At 37.1% G+C, this 22,510-nt stretch overlaps 1 protein-coding gene across 1 annotated transcript in view; it reads right to left on the bottom strand.

The window, feature by feature from the left end:
• The window catches only part of UBAC2 (UBA domain containing 2), a 98,532-nt gene that overhangs the window by 15,550 nt on the left and 60,472 nt on the right, over window positions 1-22,510 (bottom strand). The window contains exons 5-7 of the mRNA XM_027674673.1: window positions 17,053-17,176; window positions 15,149-15,196; window positions 3,576-3,821 (exon numbers count right to left, since the gene is read on the bottom strand). Coding sequence (XP_027530474.1) covers window positions 3,576-3,821; window positions 15,149-15,196; window positions 17,053-17,176 — 418 coding nt within the window. The remainder of the gene's footprint in view (window positions 1-3,575; window positions 3,822-15,148; window positions 15,197-17,052; window positions 17,177-22,510) is intronic.

Here is a 22,510-nt window from a genome sequence, read left to right as displayed (position 1 = left end):
GGGAAATGAAAGAGATCAGGAAGTAGAAACATCAGGAATGAAGACCAAGATTTTTATCAATATTACAGTGTGAAATGGATAAAATAGCAAATGATTACTGGTGGTGTGACATGATGGGAGAGAACTTCCCAAGGACTTTGCATAAGAGCAAACACCAAGTATGGGAAACAATGGAGACGAAGGCGAAGAGATGATGAAAATGTGGGAGGAAAATGGGACAGTAGGGAATGAAAATGTGAAAGCGATATGAAGGGGAAAAAGTGATCAGATAATGGGGAAAAATTAAAATATGATAAACTATTTAAATTACAACATAGGATAGGCAAAGAGCATGAAGGAAAAGAACTAGGAAACTGAAGTTTTAAAAGCAGTAACAAAATAGCAAGATGGTATTTTTTTGAGGGAATTAATACATATGGCACACGTTTTGTTCTACTGCCTCTATAGGCGCATAGAGGTGACATTCAGTAATCATCCATTTGTGACAAGATCGTAATTTCTCAGCAATATCCACGGGAGAAAATAAAGAACAAAAAGTTTTCAAGATGCACACTACCATCTGTTTAAGGGCTGTATCCACAGCAACTAGAGACCAAGAAAAAAAATCAGTCACCATGTAACCACACTCCCCAGAGAAACTAGCAACGAAACAGTTTCTAACAACATATTCAGACACAGCAGCAGTGAATATTTAAGGATTAAAATGAGATACATCAAGTAATGAAGTTGGTTCAAATTCTACCACATATTCAATCTACTTGTCAGTCACGGGTGTTTTGACAATCCAGCACTCACATACACAGCTCCATGCTTCAGGGTCCTCCAGACCACATTTCAGCTAGAGAAAGACTGGAAAAGGTAAAGCTCAAAAGAGCTACTGGCAAAGAAATTCTGGGGTGCTTGTTCTTTGCTTTTCCTTTTTTGTAGAAAGTATCCAAATTGAATTCTGCTTTGGACAAAAGGGCTCTTTGAACAGCAGGGGGAAAAAATTATTTACATCCCAGTATCTTCAGTATCTTGGAAGTACAAGATACTGAAGATAAAACTTATAAGAAACGCTTTTCACCCAGTCACCCAGTTTCTTTCCCCGTTTTAATTTTTTTTTTTAACTTTAACTTTTTTTATGTTGGCTTGTCTTGTCACATTCTTCAGAATTTCTTGCAAAGACTTGAAGAATAAGCTTTCTACAAAAGGTATCTATTCAAAAGAGGGGCCTCCTTATGGCCGGAACAGAGTATGCTGACATTGCATAGACAATAGAGCACTGTTAAAACCACCGATCTTCTCTTTCCATACTACTACCAACACTCGGGGAAACTGCACTGCCTCTTTTCTCAAACAGATGAACTGAAGAGTAAAGGAGTAGGAGGAATGAGCAGAGCACCTTCTCAAGGGGGAGCTAGACAAAATTGTTGCACTATGGCATGCAGAGGAAACTGGAAGTTCACTTCCCTCACCAAACCAAATGGAAAGCGTGAGAGAAAATGCTACTTTGTCTCACCTATGGCACACTACCTACAGATAACATACTGTGACTTCAGAAATTTGCACAATGTTCTCCTAGAATATAGTTCAAAGCCATATCTAATGACTGATATGTACTTCACAGCTTTTATTAATTTCAATTTCACAAAAATCTGCTTAAAACTGATCTGCATTCTTTATCAGCTTCACTCTCACAGGAAAAATTATCATCTAAATTCCATCTGTGACATGATCTGTTCCACTCCACTGTCTTCAAATTACACATTTCCAAAACCTCTGAAGGTAAAAGAATTGCCCAAGTATAGCAATCCTGAAAATTATTGTCAATTTTTCAAATATTATTTTAGATTGAAATTAGCCTGCTTTCCATTTTTACCACTACACCTCAACATTTGTGAACGATGCTTTTTGTGATTTAGTTGATGGCCAGTAAATTCTGTAAGTCATTAAAAAAAACAGGCTGGTCAAAAGCTTTCATGAGACACTTTTCTGAAGAGCCTCTCTGAAACATTCATACATTAATCCCATTGCTTTCTGATTGCTGGTTTCAAAGATTAGCAGTTAACTAAATTATCAGTTAACTAAATGCTGCGCTCAAGTTAAAGGCTAAACACGAAGGCAACTTGAAAAGTGTTTCGATAAGTTGTAAAGGGAAGCATCATACTAATGTTCAAACAGCCTTCCTTCATTTTACTCAAACTCTCCGCCTTTTTAAAGAATTCTATTTGAAGTCAAACATGAAAAGACGTTTCTCCACTTTCATTGTTCATTGCCTGAGGAAAGGACAAGATGAGAAGAAAATGTTATCAACTGTTCTTTTATAATTTACTGTTCTGAACTTATTTGCCACTTTTTGCAATTAAAGATATATTAGAAAGACTGTCCTCCGTAAATGGAAATGGTTTCTTTCTCCTATCTGAAAAAACCTGGCTGCACTCCTCTCAGCTGCTTGTAGCCCAACACACACTTCCAATTCATTTCCTATTGCAAGGTCAACATTCAAGAATTGAGTAATTTCTAGTTCCAATCTTATGCTAAAACTGATTAATTTTCTTATGGGAATAGAGAAAAGTAGATCAGGAACTTTCTACCTGAGGAACAATTTCATCGTACTGAAATGGAAAACAAGGAAAACAGAATGATATTATCAGGGACTAGAAACAAATATTCATACTCTAGCTGTTGGCCAAAGCTTTATGCCATCACGCCTCTAATTCTGGCAATGCATTAAGGGTACCATGGCTATACCTACTTGCATGACACTATCTGGAACACAACAAGAACTTGTGTATCAGTACAGAGCTGTGTTTCAGGCAGAGAAAACTCAGTAAAGACCTCAAATTGCTAGGCTGCAAGTAAATATATGTTCACATAGAGCAATGCAAGGCCCATGTTGTCCGCTAGTAACATATACATCTAAGATACAGGAAAAAGTGAATTGAGACACCTTCTACATTGTTTCAATAACCTACAATGCAAAGTCTGAGAATATCTGCATTTGTTGGTTTGTCCACAATAGAGAAAATAAAAAGGCTCTGCTACTGTGTTTGATAAGGAAATAAACCAAGAGCATTAAACATGGCAAACAGAAAATCCCTTGTGGTTTACCTCTGTAAGAAAGGTAGAGAATTTAATTTCTGCCCTTTCTTGAAAGAAATAACCTGTACATCTACAAACAGAGGATTTTCATCGACAATTTTCAACCTCTCTGAGAAGGGTGCTAACAATACAGATACTCAGAAGAGTCAGAAGTATTTTGACTTCCCAAATTTATGCAGTGGTCCTTATTAAAGACTACCAAGAGGCAATCACTCTACCTTTCAGCCTCATTTCTGCTGAAAGAATGCCAAGAGTACTGATATCCCTACAGGATTGCCTGACATTCTGCTTCTGTCTTGTGAAGCAGTTTTAACATATAAAGCTATATAAACCACTTAAATGGCTATTAGCAGTACAACAGTATATGAAAGACTGATGGAGAAAAATAAAAAACCCCATTATTTTTAAGAAACAGGAACCACATAAGATATATGAACCAAAATTGTATCTTTCTCATAACAATATAATCCTTAAAAAATGTGTAGCAATACCTGCTGCTGTCTTTGCCGCCTCATTTGGGCAACCTGAGACATCATGATTTGACGATCCAGTAACTCCATTCTCTGCTGCCTCTGGATGTCAACTGTTGCTCCCATTCCCACTCGAACTTCATTTGTTGGTTCCGCAGATGAGAAGACTGGTTCAAGAGTCCAAGAAAATATCTTTGCTACCCATCTGGGTACACAAAGAATTCGATGAACTTTTAATATACTGCTATTGTAGCAAATCCCAGAAATCTAAAACCAAAAATGAAATGTTAAAAAAACCCTCAAAACTAAAAAACTTAAATACACCAAATTTACTTTGTATTTGTCTGCAGGTAACAGTTGGTCTTTCTGTTTTTTAAAGCCCTTTTTACTGTATTTACCCAGAGTTCTCAGTCAAGAATCAGAGAACAAACAGGGGATTTCTTCACCTCCAACTTCCCCCTACAGACTACTAGTTTTTTTAATCCATGTAGTGCATTGCCTGTGACTCATGAAGTTGCTTGGCGTTCTTTTGTTTGTTTCAGAATTTAAGCCCAAAGCAAGTGACCTTTTCTCAAACTGCTCAAAAATTCAAATAAAAGTTTCATTTCTAGTAAAGGAATTAGTCAGGGTATGCTGCATGCTGACCTGAGAAGATTAAGGCTGCTTTTGAGGATACTGAAGCACTGTAAACACTCCTTCAAAAAAAACCAACTCCCCTTAAGGCTCTTGTTCCCAGCATCCAAGTCTTTCCTTCTAATAAAAATTAAAGCAAATCAGTGGATTTGAAGTTAAATCTAAGAGTATTCACAGACTTATTCCAAAAAAAAGCCCTACTACCTTCTAGGAGAAAAAAACCAATAGGTTTAAAAACCAATTCATTAAAAGCTGTGATATTGAAAAAGCCAGTTTTTGTGAGGCCCTTCTTCCACCTATAAGAAAAATACCCATTCTCTGTTTTGTGCTTGCCTTGGGGCTTGATTTTACTTCAGATTCAGCAGGAGCAAGAGAAATCCATGTGCCCCATAAATGATCTACAGTCATCACTCTGCCATTAATCTGAATCCCGTTACGAAGCCCTAGCACTTGAGCCAGCAGTTTATGCCACATTTCAGTATTTGTGACAAGTTATTGTCTGTTATGCCACAAGTATTATGCTGTGACTGTGGAGTGAAATGAACAGGAAGAGATATGAACCTCAAAAAATCTGTAAACATACCCCAAAAATGCAATTTTGCTAGAAGCAATGTAGAAACTCCACATCTGGAGTATTTATTTATTAGGGGCAATTTATTGTATCTCACTGACAGACATTTGTATAAACATACTAAATGCACTGCTTCATATATAAAGGGAAACAGCATAGGAAAATGCAATATTCTTTGGGAGGGAGGATATTTTTCAGATTATTTACAAGGTTATCATTAATCATCCAATGAGATGATGAGACTTTTAGCAAAAACATATTCTGGTTTGGGAAACACTGATTTCTATTTTATTCTACTTACATCCAACCCTGAGAGCAGTCATAAAATGAAACCCCAAACACACGCTGCCATTCTAAAGTGAGAAATAAGAATGTTAAACTATCCTTAACCCCTTCAATCTTTTTGTGTTATGAGAAATAAGATAAATGTGATGGGATAAGAGTAAGGCCATAATCACATCAGAAGGAAGGCTGCCTATAACATACAGGCAAAGGAAGGTCCTAACTGGACTCCAGGAACGATAGGACGCTGGAACAGAAGCTTCTTCATGACCTCAGAAATTCTTTCCTCAGCTCTAGTGAAACTGTTCCAGATGGCTGTAAGCTCATGACTGAAACTCTTGCACATCAACTGGAAACTAGGATAGAACTATAATCACCGAAGAATAAGAGGAGGAAAATTCATATCACTTCTGCAATTCATCTGCTTTTGGTATGCCGTACTTGAGATGGAGATGTTTAGCTAGCAAGAAGGTCCCTCAGAAGCTAACCACCTGGTCCTGAGAGGGCTATGTAGACAGGCTCCTCACCCAAGAAAACTTAGATTGTACAATGACCAGAAAGGTAATTTTTTGGGAGCAAGAATTACTGAACCAGGTTGCAAATATGACATATACACTTAATCTGATTATTTCTTAGACGCAAAATGCACAAGCAGCACCAGGACCTACAAATTATCTTCCTTCCTTCTGCCTCGTTAGTTGTAGGTAGTATTGTTAGGCAATGGAGCCAGGCCCCATTTTTGGTTCCAGAGATTCTGCATTCCTGAGTGTACAGGTATAACTAGGCAGAGAAAGAACTCCCACTCAGAACGCTTTGTCTAACATCACATCAGCATTCCCTCACTTCTTTCAAATATCCCTCCCAAATTTTGATCTCTGTTTTTATCACCTACAGTCCTTTGTTAAGGTCTAAAGTTTTCAAGGCAACCTAAATCTTGAACAAGTTCAAAAAGTCACAAGAAAAAAACAAAGAAAGTGGTGATAGGAAAATCTACATCTCCCTGAACGTATGATAAATCTTGACACGTGTCTGAACATATTAACCACAAACAGAATCACTCTTTTATCAACTTAAGTTAGAAAATACAGCAAAGAGATAGCAGTATGTCTTTAGTGTCAGTACTTTGGAACTTGTTTGCCTCAGAAGGGAAGGTGTACTGCAAGCACCAATTAGCTGCATCAGTAAATTGTCCTCGTATTTTTCTGAGTAGAGATGGATAGCCACAGAATCATTCAGGTTAGAAAAGACCTTTAGGATCATCAAGCCTGATCATTAGCCCAGAACTGCCAAGTCCACCGCTAAACCATGTCCTTAAGTGCTTCATCTACGCCACTTTTAAACACCTTCAGGGATAGTGACTCAATCTCTTTCTGTCCTGGACAGCCTGCTCCAGTGCTTGGCAAACCTTTTGGTGAATAACTTTTTCCTAATATTAAATCTAAATCTCCCGTGGCGTAACTTAAGGACAGTTCCACTTGTCCTGTCTGGGAAAAGAGATTGACCCCCACCTCATTACAAGCTCCTTTTAGGTAGTTGTGGAGAGCAGCTCATTCCAGAGCACTTAATCAGAAAAAAGGCTTTATAAGGCTAAAAGTTTATGGGCACTGCTAAAATGGAGAATGGCACTTAGTATCACATGTGAGACTCATATACACAATAGCTCCTACCTGCCTTCATAGATTTACTGAGGTCACTGGAGTAGAACGTCTGGTTTACAGCCAATGCACCAGTTGCACTGGGCTGTCTTCTCTCTCCTTACTGCTCCTCAACAGCAGACTAGTGTCTTGGCCCCCCCTTGTCCTGTCTCTTAGACAGAAGCTCATTGCATAACCTAAACATGTGGACTTCAGTGGTCATAGAGCAGGAAGTGTAGAAGTCTGACAATATAAAGTTCACAATAAAGTCTAAAGTAAAAAGCACTTGGTCAAGGAACAAGACAAAAGTGTGTGGGACTAGCAGAAGAGAAGTGTATCTTCTACATATACTTGCCAAGAAACTTACTGTGCACCTGTTCAGAGCAATCATGTGAGACTGCAATTCTTCACAAGTATAAACGTATGGAAGGAGAGCACCAAGAGTACACTGGCAATCCACCTTATCTCCACATCTCTCAGAATGTCCTTCTCTCCCTCCCTCCCTTGATTTACTACTCCAAATATAAAGCTATTAGATGGAAGTATAAGAAACTTTAAAATGCTGTACTCAATTTTAACAAATTTTCAAGAAGTTTTGCCTAGTGAGGAAGAGATACCTATTTGCATATTTCCAATAAACCCAGAACAGAGACATTTGTAGTTAAAATAGGTCTTGTGATTCAGTCTGGTTTGGTGTCATACTCTCATCTTAATGTCAAGTATTTCCAAAGAACTTCTGCTTTAGCTGGTTCATATGCAGAACTTCATAGATATCATTTAAAAAAACACAAGCTTTTAAAGTATAAAGCAACTTCTTACACTGTTTTTGTTATTGATATTGAGTTAATTTCTAGTGTTTAAAAAAGCAAACCAACATTGTTTATTCAATGAAGATGACCTCATATCCCAACTTCAGCACTGTACATCAGACTGAAGGGCTACTTTTCCCAAACAGAGGAGCTTCTACTGTATTTTAGCCTCTAAAAAGTCACCACAGAAGGACATTATGGTTATGTTCACATTGTTAGAATGGAGAATTTTTGGCTGGCATCATAAGATGCATCTTAGTTGTTTTCTGTTAGTCACACCATCATAACCTACAAACTCATCTGCCATAACATACATGACACAATGCAAGCAGAGGAAATGGGAGTATGCTGGAAACTGTGGCATGGTGCAGAAAAAGTGTGCTTATATTTTTTCAGTTTCTTAATACCATGGCTTGCCACCGGTCCTTCACACTAAGTTTCCTAACCTCCTCCCGCCCTTGTATAAAGCCCAATTTCTCCTCCCCTTCCCTCAAATCCTTCCAAAGTTGTATACTTCTTAGAAAAATGGAAGTAGCTGTAGTTTCACTGTTACATTAGGTAAACCAAACATAGAAGCTCTCCAGTATTTTACACGACAAAGACACATATGCTCCACTACTAGCTGAGACATTTAAAATCACTGAACTTGATTAACACTAGAAAAGGAAATAAAACAGAAGAAAAAGTAGGCAGACTGGTGTAGAAAATTATGTTGAAAATTATTTCGCCTAATAGTTAAAACTTGACAACAAATACCCAATTACTTCGTTCTGAAAAATTTAAATATATTCATATGTATTCAAGACTTGGCTATTTTCAGATTTCAACAAATTGAAAGCAAATAGCAATTTTCTTAAGGTGAAGTGACATTTTTATACCTATTTTATCTGCTTAATCCTTGGCATGTTTCAAATTCTATACAACTAGAATCAAAGCATGGGGCTGGAGCTTGAGTCAAGATTCTATATTTACCTTGATTAGAGAAACACATTTATCAAACCAAGAGGGATCATGTGAAAACCACCCAACAAATAAAATGACTACACATGTATTTTCAAGTTGTGTTACAGATGTAACACAACAGATTATTTTGTTTGGGTTTCCTTTGCAGAAATAGTTACAAATACTATAAACAGCCTTTTGCAATAATTAGCTTGAGAGAAAACTAAGATTATAATGGTTCTAAAGTAATTGTCTTCATTTTCGTTCCCAGTTGACTGGGATCATGAGTTTCCCAGATACCTTGAAACTTTTTTCTTCAGAATTCATCAATGCTCCCTTCCTTGGTCAGATGCAATCACGATCAGCACTCAAACACTGTGTATACGCAAGTATGACTGTACTGCCATTTCAGCACATACAGCTATTCTTAACTTGCACTTGTGACCTAAGGACAGGTTCCCTTGGGTCTCTGCTAGCATTCTGTGGGTGATCATCATCATATTGTTAAATAAATCTCTTTACATAAAAGATTATGATTTGATTAATCTGCCCCAATGTAGACATTTGTAATTTAAAAGTCTACTTATGAGCTGGTTATTTTAAGTTGGTTTCACAGTCAACAGAGAGCAATGGTCACTCTTAATATGTGACTCATCCTAAGGCAGATGTCTCCAAAGTACACACAGCTGAATTACCGTCATGGATTCCCTCTCTGGTAACACTGCTGCCAAAAAAAAGCAAATCTTGATAGAACCAATCTGTCTATTAATGAACCGGTTGGTACAGTTGACCAAGCAGACCAGATTTTGGACACAGAAACTCTTCCTCAGATCCGAGAAGATTAGAAGTGAAATACAAACTAGTAACTAATATCCATTTTTCTACAGGATCTTCGAGGCCATGGATATAAAAGAGAAAGTATTTTATGACATATTATTACCTTCTCCTATCCTTTCTCGCTATTTTCTCCTTCTTTCAGAATTGGAAATATCTGCATCTCCCTCCTCCCCGGTTACAACTTCACTTTCATACTAACATCCCCTGTACACTTGGTAAGTCAACTATATTTTTTCTCAGATGCTTTAGCTGACACAGGAATAAGCACTAGCAGCTTAATCAGTTGTCATGTGTTTATATATGGCCAATTTGACATGAGCAAGGTGTCTAAACACACACTGCAAGGAAGATTAAATCAATAGAGTCAGTAGAACATAGAGACACTTATCTCAAATTAAGTCACCCACAGTCAGTCAGCTGAATACTGCGCATTGTCCACCTGCAGATATATCACCTTAGTTTTGGGTAGGATTCAGCACATCTGTTAGTGTACATATGGATATCTGCACCTGTCCTGAAGTTAGTAGGCAGGCAGACAATGTTTCTTTTTCATTTTCTAATATTTGTTATTATATTGCTTCTCCATTTCTCATTTCAGGCTATGTACTTCCCAAGTTACGCATTGCTGAGGTTGCAGCTGGAGTACTATGTTCAGTTCTGCACTCCCCGGCGTAAGAGACATGGACCTGCTGGAGCAAATCCAGTGCAGGGCCACAAAGATGATCAAGGGACTGGAGCATCTTTTACACGAGGAGAGGCTGAGAGAAGCGGCACTGGTTGGTCTGGAGAGGAGAAGGCTAAGGAGGATTTTATCAAAGTATATAAATGCCTGAAAGGAAACAATGAAGACGATGGATCCAGGCTTTGCTCAGTGGTGCTGTGACAGGACCGCAGGCGATGGCACAAACTGAAACGCGGGAGGTTCCCTCTGAACATTGGGAAACACTTTTTCACTGAGAGGATGATCGAAAACTAGTACAAGTTGCCCAGGGAGGTGGTAGTCACCATCCTTGGAGTTACTCAAAAGTCATCTGAACATGGTCCTAGGGTAAGCCACTCAGGGTGACCCTGCCTGAGCAGGGAGGTTGGACCAGATGTTACCCTCAGTGATTCTGTGAACTGCCTGGGTACTTGGTCTTTGGTGGGTAGTTCTATCAGCAAAGGGGAATCACATCAGTTACACACAAAATAATGTTTTTATTTAGGAAAGTACTTAAGCACAGGCAAACTTTTTAATAAGTAAGTAGTCTCACTGATAACAGCAATACTACTGGTACAAATGCTGTAACACCAATGTCAAATATTCAGAAATTAACCAGATGTAACATTTAACTAACATTAACCTGAATCACCACTTATAATCACACAATTACGAAGAGTTCAAGGAAGACTAAAGACCTACATAAGACTAAATGCGGATGACTGAAGGATGTCCAGACTAACTGAAGGATGAAGGAGGATGCATGGCAGGACGTGAATGTGGAGGTAACTGCATACATTAACAGAGTCTGACCAAAGATTCTCTTTGAGAAAGTATATATTTAATACTAATTCTAAGTATGTAAAAGGGATGATATTTTACGTGCAAATACTGTACTGTGGAGTAATGCAAATGTTTCTGCATTCCCTCCAAAACATCTTTAAAACAACAAAGAATTCAGTATGAATTTTTCAAAATCACTTAAGAAAGATGTGGAAGAGGAAAAACAACAACAAGGAAATCAATGATTCTTAGGTCTGATCTGGTATTAACTACAAAATGTTATTTTTAAGACAAGAACTAAAAAAAAATTAAAGTCTGGTTTAATTATTTTGCTCCCCAGCTGAATCACATTTTATCCTATAAATGCCCATCCTAAAGAATAGGAATTCACTATACAAAAATACCTCAGCTGGATAAAGATCTGGATGGAAACAGTTCTTAACAAACAGAACTCAAAAGTACAATCCAAAGCACACTTGTGAATGTTTAACAACAGATATCTGTAGTTTATGTAAAACTTAAGTTAGCAACTTCAAAATTATGAATAATAACTAATACACTAAAAAAACGGGACTGAAATTAAAACCATGCACTCAACACTGTCTGAACTTTCTATCTCAACCTTCAGCCTTTAAAGTACATGCTCCAAATTGCAGATTCTCTATATTTTCTAATATCTAAACACATAAAGCACAGCTTTTCATACCACCTGAGAAAAGTAAATCACAGTGTAGCATAGAAACAATGCAGAAGAGTGTTGCATTTGGCTTAGGGAAATCACCAAGGCAAACAGGGTTTTAGAAACTTTTCAATTTCAGTTTCCTAAGGTTTGAACTGAACTCTACACAAATTCAAGGCAGCTCACAGGAGACTTGGTGTGTTTCAAATTTTGAGCTTTAGACAATGCAGGTCATCTTGCAAACAAATAAAAAACTGACACTAGATAAGAAGAAATATAGCCCGAGCTACATAGTTAGCAAGACCTGTGGCATGTGATCTGTCTGATAACAACATTATTGTAATAAGTGGAGGGAACTGCATTTCCCAGCAGGACATATGTCTTCTGCTGGTCACTAACCTGAGCTTACTTCTTGAAGTAGATGTGCTCCAGCTATGACTCAGTGAGCCTTGACATGCCTCTTAAATTTCAATCCTACAAGAGTATAGCAAGGACAGATGTAAACTGGGAACCCAAAAGATTTTAAAGGGTTAAAAAAGAAAGGGAAAGAAAATGTATATATCCAATGAGACATGGATATTATTTTCTAAGGCGTTTTGACTGTTTTAAAGAAAAAAAATAGCAGCAAAACTGTTTTGGACCTTCACTAAACTGAGTGATATGCATTCCATGGAAGCACTTCTGTAAACAACTGTTGAAAGGATTTCTTGCATCTCTAATATGAAGTTTCCTAATTTTATGGCATAAAAAAATTCTACCGGAAGAAACAAATCTGGACTGTGTGTACCAAGTATGATATATTTCTGGCAAAACAAATCACAAGAAATTAAATTAGTCTCATAAACTATAAGAACATTATAGATTACTGGTTATATCAGATTTATGATAAGTCTACTTCTTAAACTGTCTTTCTTACAAATAAGCATCCTGTATTTAAACAGTATGTTTTACACAACATACCAGTGAGTGACATACAAAAAACCAATAACTGAGAGGTAGTCCAGTTTCACATGGAGAGTAAAGAAGCTGCCTTTAAGAATGGATTCCTATGTTGATTCAAAACTAGAGATCTAGGAAGATATACCTCATCACAAAGACGAAGTAGACCTTTTGTATTCCAATAACCCAACATGGGCTGTAATCTCCACAACTGAGAACAATCCACTACAAATTTGTAGTCAAACTACAAATTGTCTAAAATTCCCTATAACCAGGCATATTACATCAATGCCTACTTGCAGACATAGACTCATACACACGTGCAAACACATTTCTGTAATGACAGCATCACTTAAAGCCACTGAAAACAAGAACTCAAGGAACTCAAGGCAGTACAATTCCCAATTGCTCTATACCCTGCCTGGAATTCACAGGAAAGTCTTAACAGCAGTAGTATGGATGAACAAAGAAAGAGCCTCCAGTGTCACATCTTGCACCTGGTAAGTCAGATCCCGTGTAGTCTAAGAGTGTTCATTACATGTTGAATATAAGTTGTGAGAATTTAAGTAAACCTAAACCACACAGCGAAGAGAAAGTGGAAACTGACAACAATTCAGAAATTGTGCTGGCACCATCCATTTTAATTTTCCACATAAGCAGAAGTGCAACAAAAGCTAAATTACAGGACAGCATCATAATACACTCATAAGAGTGCGTAAGTGATCTTTAGCACTAAAAATACAGTGAAGTGTCTAACAGGCAATGAACTAGTGACTAAACATCTCACCTATCTGACTTGATGTCCGTACACTTACTCAGCCTTTTTGTACAAATACATGAAAATTTGAATCCACAAAAAAAGAGTAATTTAGAAAAATGTCAAGAATAATAAGAATTATAAAATACAGGTTGTTGGAATGACTTAACATTGATTTGACAATCTATTTATTTCTGTAATTGTACATATATGTATACTATCAAGTAACTACACTTGTAGTGCTAAAAGTCACCTTCACCGTGTTTCATACCCTACTTCAGATTACTTATTATACTGTGAAGTTTATTTATTTATCAAATTTTCTCAAAAGATGCCAAATTTTAATTTCTAACAGAGGAGAAATAGACTTTTAATTCACAGACGTGTGGCATATATGTTGTGCAAAAAAAATGGCTAAAATTCAGGACTTCTTTCCATGAACTTCTTTCCAAATTGTAGCACTTATTACAAAGTGGTAGAGTGCAGCTTTCCACTTGCTGTGGAAAAAATCGAGACTGAAAACACATCATCATTGATGATGATTGAATTCATGCTGACTGAAGCAATATGAAAACTTTAAATTATTTTTTTAGACTTCCTTTGACATGGAGAAAGTAATTTAATCCTATGGATTTTTACCTAAGTAAAACATACCGTCAACCTGCAATTAAAAAAAAAAGCTAATTTATAAAAAAAGAATACTAAGAAAGTTGCATTATACGGTTGAACAAAACTTTATATTAAAAGGGAATTAAAACAAGAACTGCATAATATATTATGAAAATAAATATTGGAGCTGTTCTTTATAAGTCTGTATAACCAATATGCATACAGCTTCTGTCACCAGGAAACAGGGAATTAAAAAGCCTTTCCATTTCTTTCCTTTCCTTCCCTCTCTAATGAACACCTGTTCAAAAGGAAGGGCTATTAAAAGAGCCAGAAGAGTAACAGGAAGGGTAGTGCGTTTGGAGGAAGTCCCAGATCCTTAGGTGGGCACAGAGGCTTGGGCTGATTTCCAGGAGAGATTTCTGGTTTGTTACTTGCACTGTTTTCATCAATATTTATTGTCAGATCAAACTACTGAACAGACTTCACTGTTTACTGCTCTGTCACTCCTCTTGTTAGTAATCCCGCAAACTCACAGCATATTTTGCAACAGTCAGTGCAAATGGTAAGGGATCAAACTACTGAGTTGCAGCAACAATATGTGAAGTGTCCACAGGCATTTCACTCTGAGCTCACTGAAAATTCAAATTAGTAGGTTCTAAACAGCAAAGCCCAACTTGAGTTCTTAAGATTCCATCAACTTAATAATGAGCTTCTTTGGAAGTTACTAACTCTCGCTGTTGGAAAAGGTTACAGTCTTTTGGGCCAAGTAATTAGAGTCTGAGTTCCTAATTTCTAAGTTTGTATAATTTTAAAAGAAGCTTATCAGTATCTAACAATCTGGAAAATTTAGTACAATCTGTTTTAGCACTAAGTGCCTTAGTACTAAGAACAGAATCAGAAAGGAAAAACACAGATCACACCTCCTTGACTGGTGTGAAGAAAGTGATTTTGCACCCTTACTGCTGTTGTCATAGTGAGAAACAGCTATACTACAGATCTCCTAGGAGAACAGCAAAGCATGAAAAATCCTCACAGCAAAGTTATTTAAAGCTGCTTTTTGGAATAAGGCTTGCTGAAAACTAAAAAAAAAAAGGGGGGTAAATATTTTTACCATTTCCTCAATAGCCTCATTTATAGTTGTGGGTCTAAAGCTACATCCATGGCAGCTAAATTAATTTTAGACAGTCAGAGAGCAGTGGCACCCTGCAAATATTACCCAGCAATTTTGTTGTCTGTCAGTTTACCACCAGCTAGTCAGTGCTCTGCACCTTTGAAAGTTAAAGATGAAAACTTTCTACTTACCAATACAAAATGTTACTTAGTAGTTTCTGTTCTTTTTGAGTCCCAAAATACTGTGCTGACTGCATACATAACAGACCGTTTTAAGCAAGACATGATTTTTAAAACAGTAAGACTTACCAATCCACTTAAGGCTAAAATCCAGATGTAGGAACCAGAGGTTAAGAGCTAGAAGACAAGAGTAGGGATTAAAATTTTTATTCTACAAAGCTGTTGCTATCAGAACTACTAAGCTGTAATATTGTATATATTATGGGAATGGGAGATGTCAGACATTTACCTCTGTTAAAATTCAGTTTAACATTAAAAAAAGATGTATTCCAAACGTAGCAAAGGGGAAAAAAACACAGGATCCAACAATTGTTCTCCTTCTACAGGACAATACATTTTATTTTCATATAGCTTACTAAGTATAACAGGATGTCAGTTATAGGCTGCACAGAAAAACAAGTCTAAAAGACAGACTGAAGCAACGGAAATGACTCAGCAGCAACAGGAGAAGAGTTCCAAGCAGGGCAGGCACTGCAAGTGAAGCTCTCAGACATGCAGACACAGAGAGACTAAGCGTGAGCACCAAAATAAAAAAAATAAAGTTCTCACCCAGTCACATACTTGCTGACATGAAATCACAGAAATAAACTGGAGTGAATTTTTAAAAAAAATCCTGATAAGCCAACAGGGCAGCGCATTGTTTCTAGGAAACTATGTAACTGATCACCTAGAGAAGGTTATTATCAACTGGAAAAATGGGCTGAAAATTGGACTGATACTGGTTACTAAAATAGTTCTGCATGATGCTGACTGAATCAAGCGAACACCTTCCCTCTAAGACTTCTGACTACAGAAAGAGAGATAAGGGCAGAGTTTACAAATGAGGAGAAGGCAAATGAGACTTCCCTCAGCCTCTGTGTGAAGGCAGCGACTGTTCTGTGAGCAGCAAAGATCCTGCAAAGATATGGGGGTTAGTAACAGCAGTGATCTGTACTGGAGGTGGTGTGTGTATGAAAGCAAAAGGCAAAGGACACAATGGAAAAGAGGTCAGACAATATCATGGCTTTCCCAAAGACTGGTAGCGGTATTGATGGGTTCAGAAGAATAGAAACAAGATTTCTGAAAGATCAAGAGAGTAAGGTGCTGGAGCAGAAACTGAAGGAAACGAAAGGCTAAACAGCAGAGGATGAATGAAACATTCATATGGAATACAAGTCAGTATTCTGAACCTGACCATTCATTCTAAAATACTCTCTACCACACTTCACATAACTATAGTGCTTTCCATTCCTAGTGCCAGAGCTACTTTTGATTCCCCAGAATACATAAAAACTAGCCTAATTTCTCATAAGTTTGCACATCTCCTGCTTCATAATTCAGGTTGTGTCACAAGTGTCCCTTCATTTCTAGGCTGCTGGGGATTTTTTAATTGGTTTTTGAACAACTACTGCCTTTCTATACCAAGTATCTATATTTTTCCAGTCATATTTCACAGAGTACTATATGATATTGCTGTGCTCTATGTTACACTACTTTAAATTACCTGTCGCATGGTAATGCATGATATGCAAATAAAGTGAAATTCAGCCAAAACCTTGATTATTTACTAACAGTCTCACCACAGAAAAATACTGTGTTCTACAGCTTTGTTTGAGTTCTAATAAAAAAGGGAAAAATAATCAAAATCAAGAACACAAGCAAACAAAAAAGGTGAAAGATACATATGCCTTACATCAGGTTCTGTCTTAATCTCTTTTCTCCTAGTTCATTTTGCTGACCAAAAAAAACCCAACAATTGAAGAATTGCCTATTACATTTTCCCATGTAAGACAATGTAAGGACAGATCACTTGCCCACCACCTCAGGACACTAGTAACATGTTTTTCTGTATTTTAGATGATGGGATAGTTAGTAACTAAATATATGTCAAATCATACATGCAGAAGCATCAAAATTCATAGACAAACACACAGAAATACTAACTACTACATTAGTAGTTCATTAAAAGATGAACGAGCAAGTAGACACGATACCTGTAAACCCAGTATGTAGACCAGAGACTTGTTTGTGATAGAAAAGTGGCCTAATACTTGTGTCACCTGCACTCTTGGAATGGAGGAATAAAATGGAACAAACAGTGCAAACACAGGACTCAAGCTGCAAAAAGAAAGATACAGATGGTTTTAAGAATGATACTAGCCACAGTAGTGTCAAACAATCAAAAGCAGTTAATTCTTAAGTACACAACAATCAAAATGTAATACCACCTTGCAAACAAAGGTCTTCCTTGGGAATCAACAATTAGATACCTTGTGGCATTCAAGGAATGCATTAGCAAATAAGAACACGTGACAAAGAGTATTTTATTTCAAAACGTTTAGGACTGAAGGCAGAAGAGAAGGCAACATATTTAGTCTAACAGTAGATTGTTTCTATAAAACACAGCACACAATAAGAACAGCGGTAATCTCCTGCATCAGAATAAAACATCTATGATTCAAATGGGCAAATGGTAAGGACTATACCTTTCCCAAAAGGTTAAGGAAACCACTTCAGTTATTAACCTAAGGTCCTGTTATTTACCCAGGCTTAAGGTATTAGAGGATTGCCAATAGACTGCAGTATCCCAGATGGGAATATTGACAGATTGATTTAACTTCCCTTTGCCAGTGACTTACATGGCCCAACAAATAAAACTTCCTTTAGAGTCCTCATCTTAATCACAACACAAGAGGTTTATTAAGTTTCTAAACCATCATTGGAGGGAGTTTTATATACTTTCAGACTTCAAGCACTTTTTGCAATGACCAGATGCCTAGACTGATCTTGTGAACACTAACTAGCGCACTTCATTCAGACACCCAGATATAAAACTCATGTTCCTTACCATAAAACACCCAAAGGCATGAATATGGGAGATTCTAAGAGAAAAAGACTTCCTGGGATGGAGAAGGGGAAGGAACAAAGCTCACTTCAGGCAGACACAACTTGCTCCACTGGCGGAGCTGTGATGGCGGGACCTTCAGGCAGCCAGATGCAGACAGCAGGTAGGGGAGGCCATCAGCAAAGTGCACATCTGCCCCAGCTGAACCCTCAACCATAGCTCTGTGCTGTCCTGTGTCCCACAGGTGTGGGATGTTCCATGGGGTAATTTTTCAGTGCTTATCAAAACTTTCAAGAATTGCAGTTTCTGTGGGCCTTTACATGAAAGGGATCTTTTTGTACCCAGTGGGAATTCTGCAAACGGCAAAAACCAGGACCTAAATAATTAGAAGTGTTCACTCAAAAATACATTTCCCTTCCAGAGGAAATACTGATAGGAGGAATATATATGAAATGACGGATTGAATATTAAAACTTACATTTCCTGAATAACTGTCAAATGCAACACCTACAGATAAGAAAAAAACCCCCACCCTCAAATATTATTTTTACTTTTTTAATGGGCTGTGGCTTAAAATAATTTTGCTATAATTTTGTTTGTTATATTTGAAGTTCAGCTTACTGAAAAGCTTCTGAAGACTTAAATGCAGTTAAATTATACATGCATTTTTAGTACCATCCATTTGACACTCAGTCAGATGCACTTGAACGTACACAGAATGCTAACTCAGGAACTACTGAAAAATGTTCAATTTTGCACATAATCCTTCTTATATAAACAAAACACACCTCTACAAACCCACACAACACATTCTTGAAATAAATGTAGGAGTTGAAAGGCTATAAGAGAGCCACATGCAAAAATAATTCTTCATCAGAAGTTATTTTATTGTAGACAATATTAACTGAATAAATCAGGTTTTCTAAGTGACAATAAAAGAAAAATGAAGAAAAAACATATTTTCTCTTCTTAGAAAAGTTATTTTAAATTATTTCTTTCTACTCTGACCAAATGACCTGAGAGAATACCAAAACTGTGGCATGCTTTTCAGGTTTAATTGCTCCTGTGATAAACAGTGACTCAGACACAGAGACTTCACATGCAAGAGTGCACTCAATCATAAGATGGGAAAGTACAAACTGGAATTTCCCAAGCCTGCGAGTTCATTTTAAAAAGAGATTAGAGCATGTTGACAGGTTCCTTAAATGTTAATATTCACCATTAATACCAGCAGAGACCACAATAAGCAACATCCCAGTTCAGGGTAGTGATCCGTGTAATTCAAAGTCTAGTGTCTGACACTGCTCAGTACCCAAGACTCTAGAGGAAACCTAGTGATGGACCTTTCCTCCTAAAACACTAAGTTTGTAGGCACCACAAAGGTATGCTCCTAAAGACATAAGTGTTTGTTTTTTAGACAGACTTTACATCTAATATAAATAGTTATTACACAAATATCCATTCAGGTATCTTTTTTAAAAATGTCAAAACTAGTGCCCTTTAAAATACTATGTGAAACTCATTTATCCAGATGAATCCACTGTGTGAAAATTTATTCCAATTAGTTTTAAACTTTTGCCCTCAACTTTCTTTATATAATTGTGTACTTTGAAGATTTCCATTAATATTTTCTGTTGCCTTCAGAATTTTCAATGTATTACGTATGCCTTGTTTTAGAATATCTATATGGGGATGCTGTTTATCCACAGCGGGTCTGTCAGAGATGTTATCCATATATGAATACTGGAATATGGCTGACAAAGTAAGGGACAACAAAAGGATGGTTACAGAAAACATGGGCTCACTGTCTGGTGAAAAAAGGGACCCAGTGACACAGGACATGAAAAAAGCCAATGCACTCAATGTCTACGACAATTGTATCCTCATTTCGAAGACCATGGTAAATGTCAATATTTGCAGTGAAACAGAAACACAGCAAACCAGATGGGAACATTCTACATCATATGAAGTGATCAGATTGGTTTTGCACAGAAAAAAACCATGACATGTAGAAACAATATCCTTAAAAAAATAAACTCAGAGATGTAAAAATTACTGGTAGAGAAGAAAAAAATCAGGGGCAAGTACTTCTCATAAGAGAAACACTTTAAGTCTAAAAGGATGACTAGTAGATGCAGATTAAAATAAAATATTTAACATTAGTAAATATATGCACAAAGTAGAGAAAAAATAGTACTAAAATGCAAGAACAGAGGGTCAGAAAGGTAAATGCTACTTCTGCAAAAAGCACTTGCTGTTGTCAATGGAAGTTCTGTGGGATTAAATTTGCAGAAATAACATTCTATTTTATTCTGAATGACTCACTACACTTACTAACTGTGGTGGTGTGTGTTTCTTCATTCAAGTTCTTCAAAAAAACCCATTAAAATGACAAATTCATGACCACATATTTTTGGGGGGACTAAAAATATCACTTATAAAAACAGCTGCAGATAATACAGACAGGTAAACAGTGCACTTGTGATTCAAGTCACTAAATTACTTCAGTGATCTGTGTTCCTACAGTCTGTCCAGACACCGCCATATTACACTTAAGGTGCCAGCCTTTATTCTGAACATGTTAAATATTCTCAATAACATACTTTAAAATTAAGTAACTCTGTGGAACGTGACCACCCTTTTTTTTGGGTTCCTCTGCCTGCTGGAGTCCAGGACTCAAAGGAACCATCTATTGCACCCAACCCTTTCACTACACATGAGCAGGACATCCCATTGCCTGAGGCCTCTCAATACAAGTAAAGCATTAGGCTGTGTTACCCAATACTCATCTAACTCCCAATATTTCACAGGAAAGCAAGAAGAAAGCAGAGAAAAAAAATAAAAAACTTGGAAGTTGTGCATCTGGAGGGGAAAAGATCCTCCTGTCCATGAATCTCTCTGGAGAATCACTGCAACTTTGAGTTCATTAAAATATGAGACCAAGCAAGCAAGCAACCAACCAACACTTTACAATCCCCTCAAGAAAGAAGTCAGACATCTATCCTAAAAAAAGTTTTAGTTTTTAATGCCAAGACTATCCAACAACATATTCCATAAACTGCTCAGTTCCATGGTACTTGCCTTGCATGCCAAAAGCAAAACACTAAGTGTTTGCACATATATGGTAAAACCAAACACGTATCACACTTCCTAAGACACCACACATCCTCATTTAAATGTTCAAATCATGGGACAGTCAAACAGATATTGGAGAAACAGCAGCTGCATAAGAACAGAAAACAAACAGCTAGAAGGATGAACAGTGAGTGGAAGAAAGCAACCTGTAGCATTTAGCTCAAGCAACTAACATCACAACATGCTAGGCTGGATTGGTAGCTAATACACCAGTATGACTCAAAGGGTACAATCTACTACTGTATCTTAATCAAAGGAAGGCAATATTTTATCAGATCAGAGCAGGAAACATTGGTATTATTTTATAATGGTAACACTATTTTGAAATAAACATTTCCTTTAATAAAAAGCTGTGGTACTAATGTCAGCCCTTGAGCTAAGACTACATGACTGCGTATCTTGAAATTTCCCACTTCTATAGCGTATTTTTGGTGCTGGACAGGGAACCACATTGTGGTATTATTTTGCGTACATATGAAGCAAGTTCCCTGTGCAATTTCCCTTTAAACAGTCCTTAATGTTCATTACTTCATTAAAAGAGATTCTACTCTGTGACAAAACTGAATAATAAAAAAATTATTCAAAAACAAGAAAGGAAAACATCCATAATAAGACTGGTAAATTCTCCCACAGAGAATTTTTTGAATTTGGTGTTAGAAGATGAATGTTCTATAAAGACTGAGGAGTTGAAAGCCCTACATTGAGCCCTTCAGCTCCCTGGCATCTAAGGGGAATCAAGCCATGTGTGCACTGGGAGTTCAACACCAGAAAAATCAGCGTATAGTGCCAACTAAATGCTCCAAGTAGGCACAAAAGTAGCTCTCAAGGCTCTATGTTCTGCTAAAGCAAAAACATTTCCCATAAGACATAGTGCATTTGGTAAAGTTTAACTTTGTCCTTAGATCTGCATTTACTGTAGGCTTTCTGATGAGATGGACATGTTAGTTGAAATCATATCTCTGCACACCTCCATCACTACAATGTCAGCCAAGGCTTGTGCTGTGAACACAGCCCTAACATTTCCAAAGAGGCAACCCACCCTCTGCATGTGTTGGACCTGCCAAAAATAGCCTCATCATGCCTACTTGTTGGTTCTTTAAAAATCAGGCTACTAAATGAGGTCATTTTAAAGATAAATAGTCCTTTGTAGTCATGAATGATCAGTATCACTTTTAGGGGAAAATCCCAGGTAACTCTCAACCACTGTCTCTAACTGCAAAGGACAGGATTTTCCATCTATCTCTGATCTCCAAAACCCTCTTAACAAATGCACAATTTTAAGTCTTAGATCAATGTTCCTCATCCAGAAACAAGGTTATTTCAGGTAACAACGGGTTACCCCACAATTTGACATCTCATTCCTTTCCTACTCCCTAGGCACCCTTTCTTATCAATATTATTTTAGGGAAATCAGATTTGTGTTTAAGAAGTTTTTTATCTTTCATGTATTTACCTTATGTATATTATTATTA

Source organism: Neopelma chrysocephalum, unplaced genomic scaffold, assembly GCF_003984885.1.
Source record: "Neopelma chrysocephalum unplaced genomic scaffold, ASM398488v2 Primary Assembly neopelma1_25, whole genome shotgun sequence".
NCBI lineage: Eukaryota > Metazoa > Chordata > Aves > Passeriformes > Pipridae > Neopelma > Neopelma chrysocephalum.
Note: the sequence above shows the minus strand (reverse complement) of the source record. Positions and strands in the feature narration are given on the sequence as shown.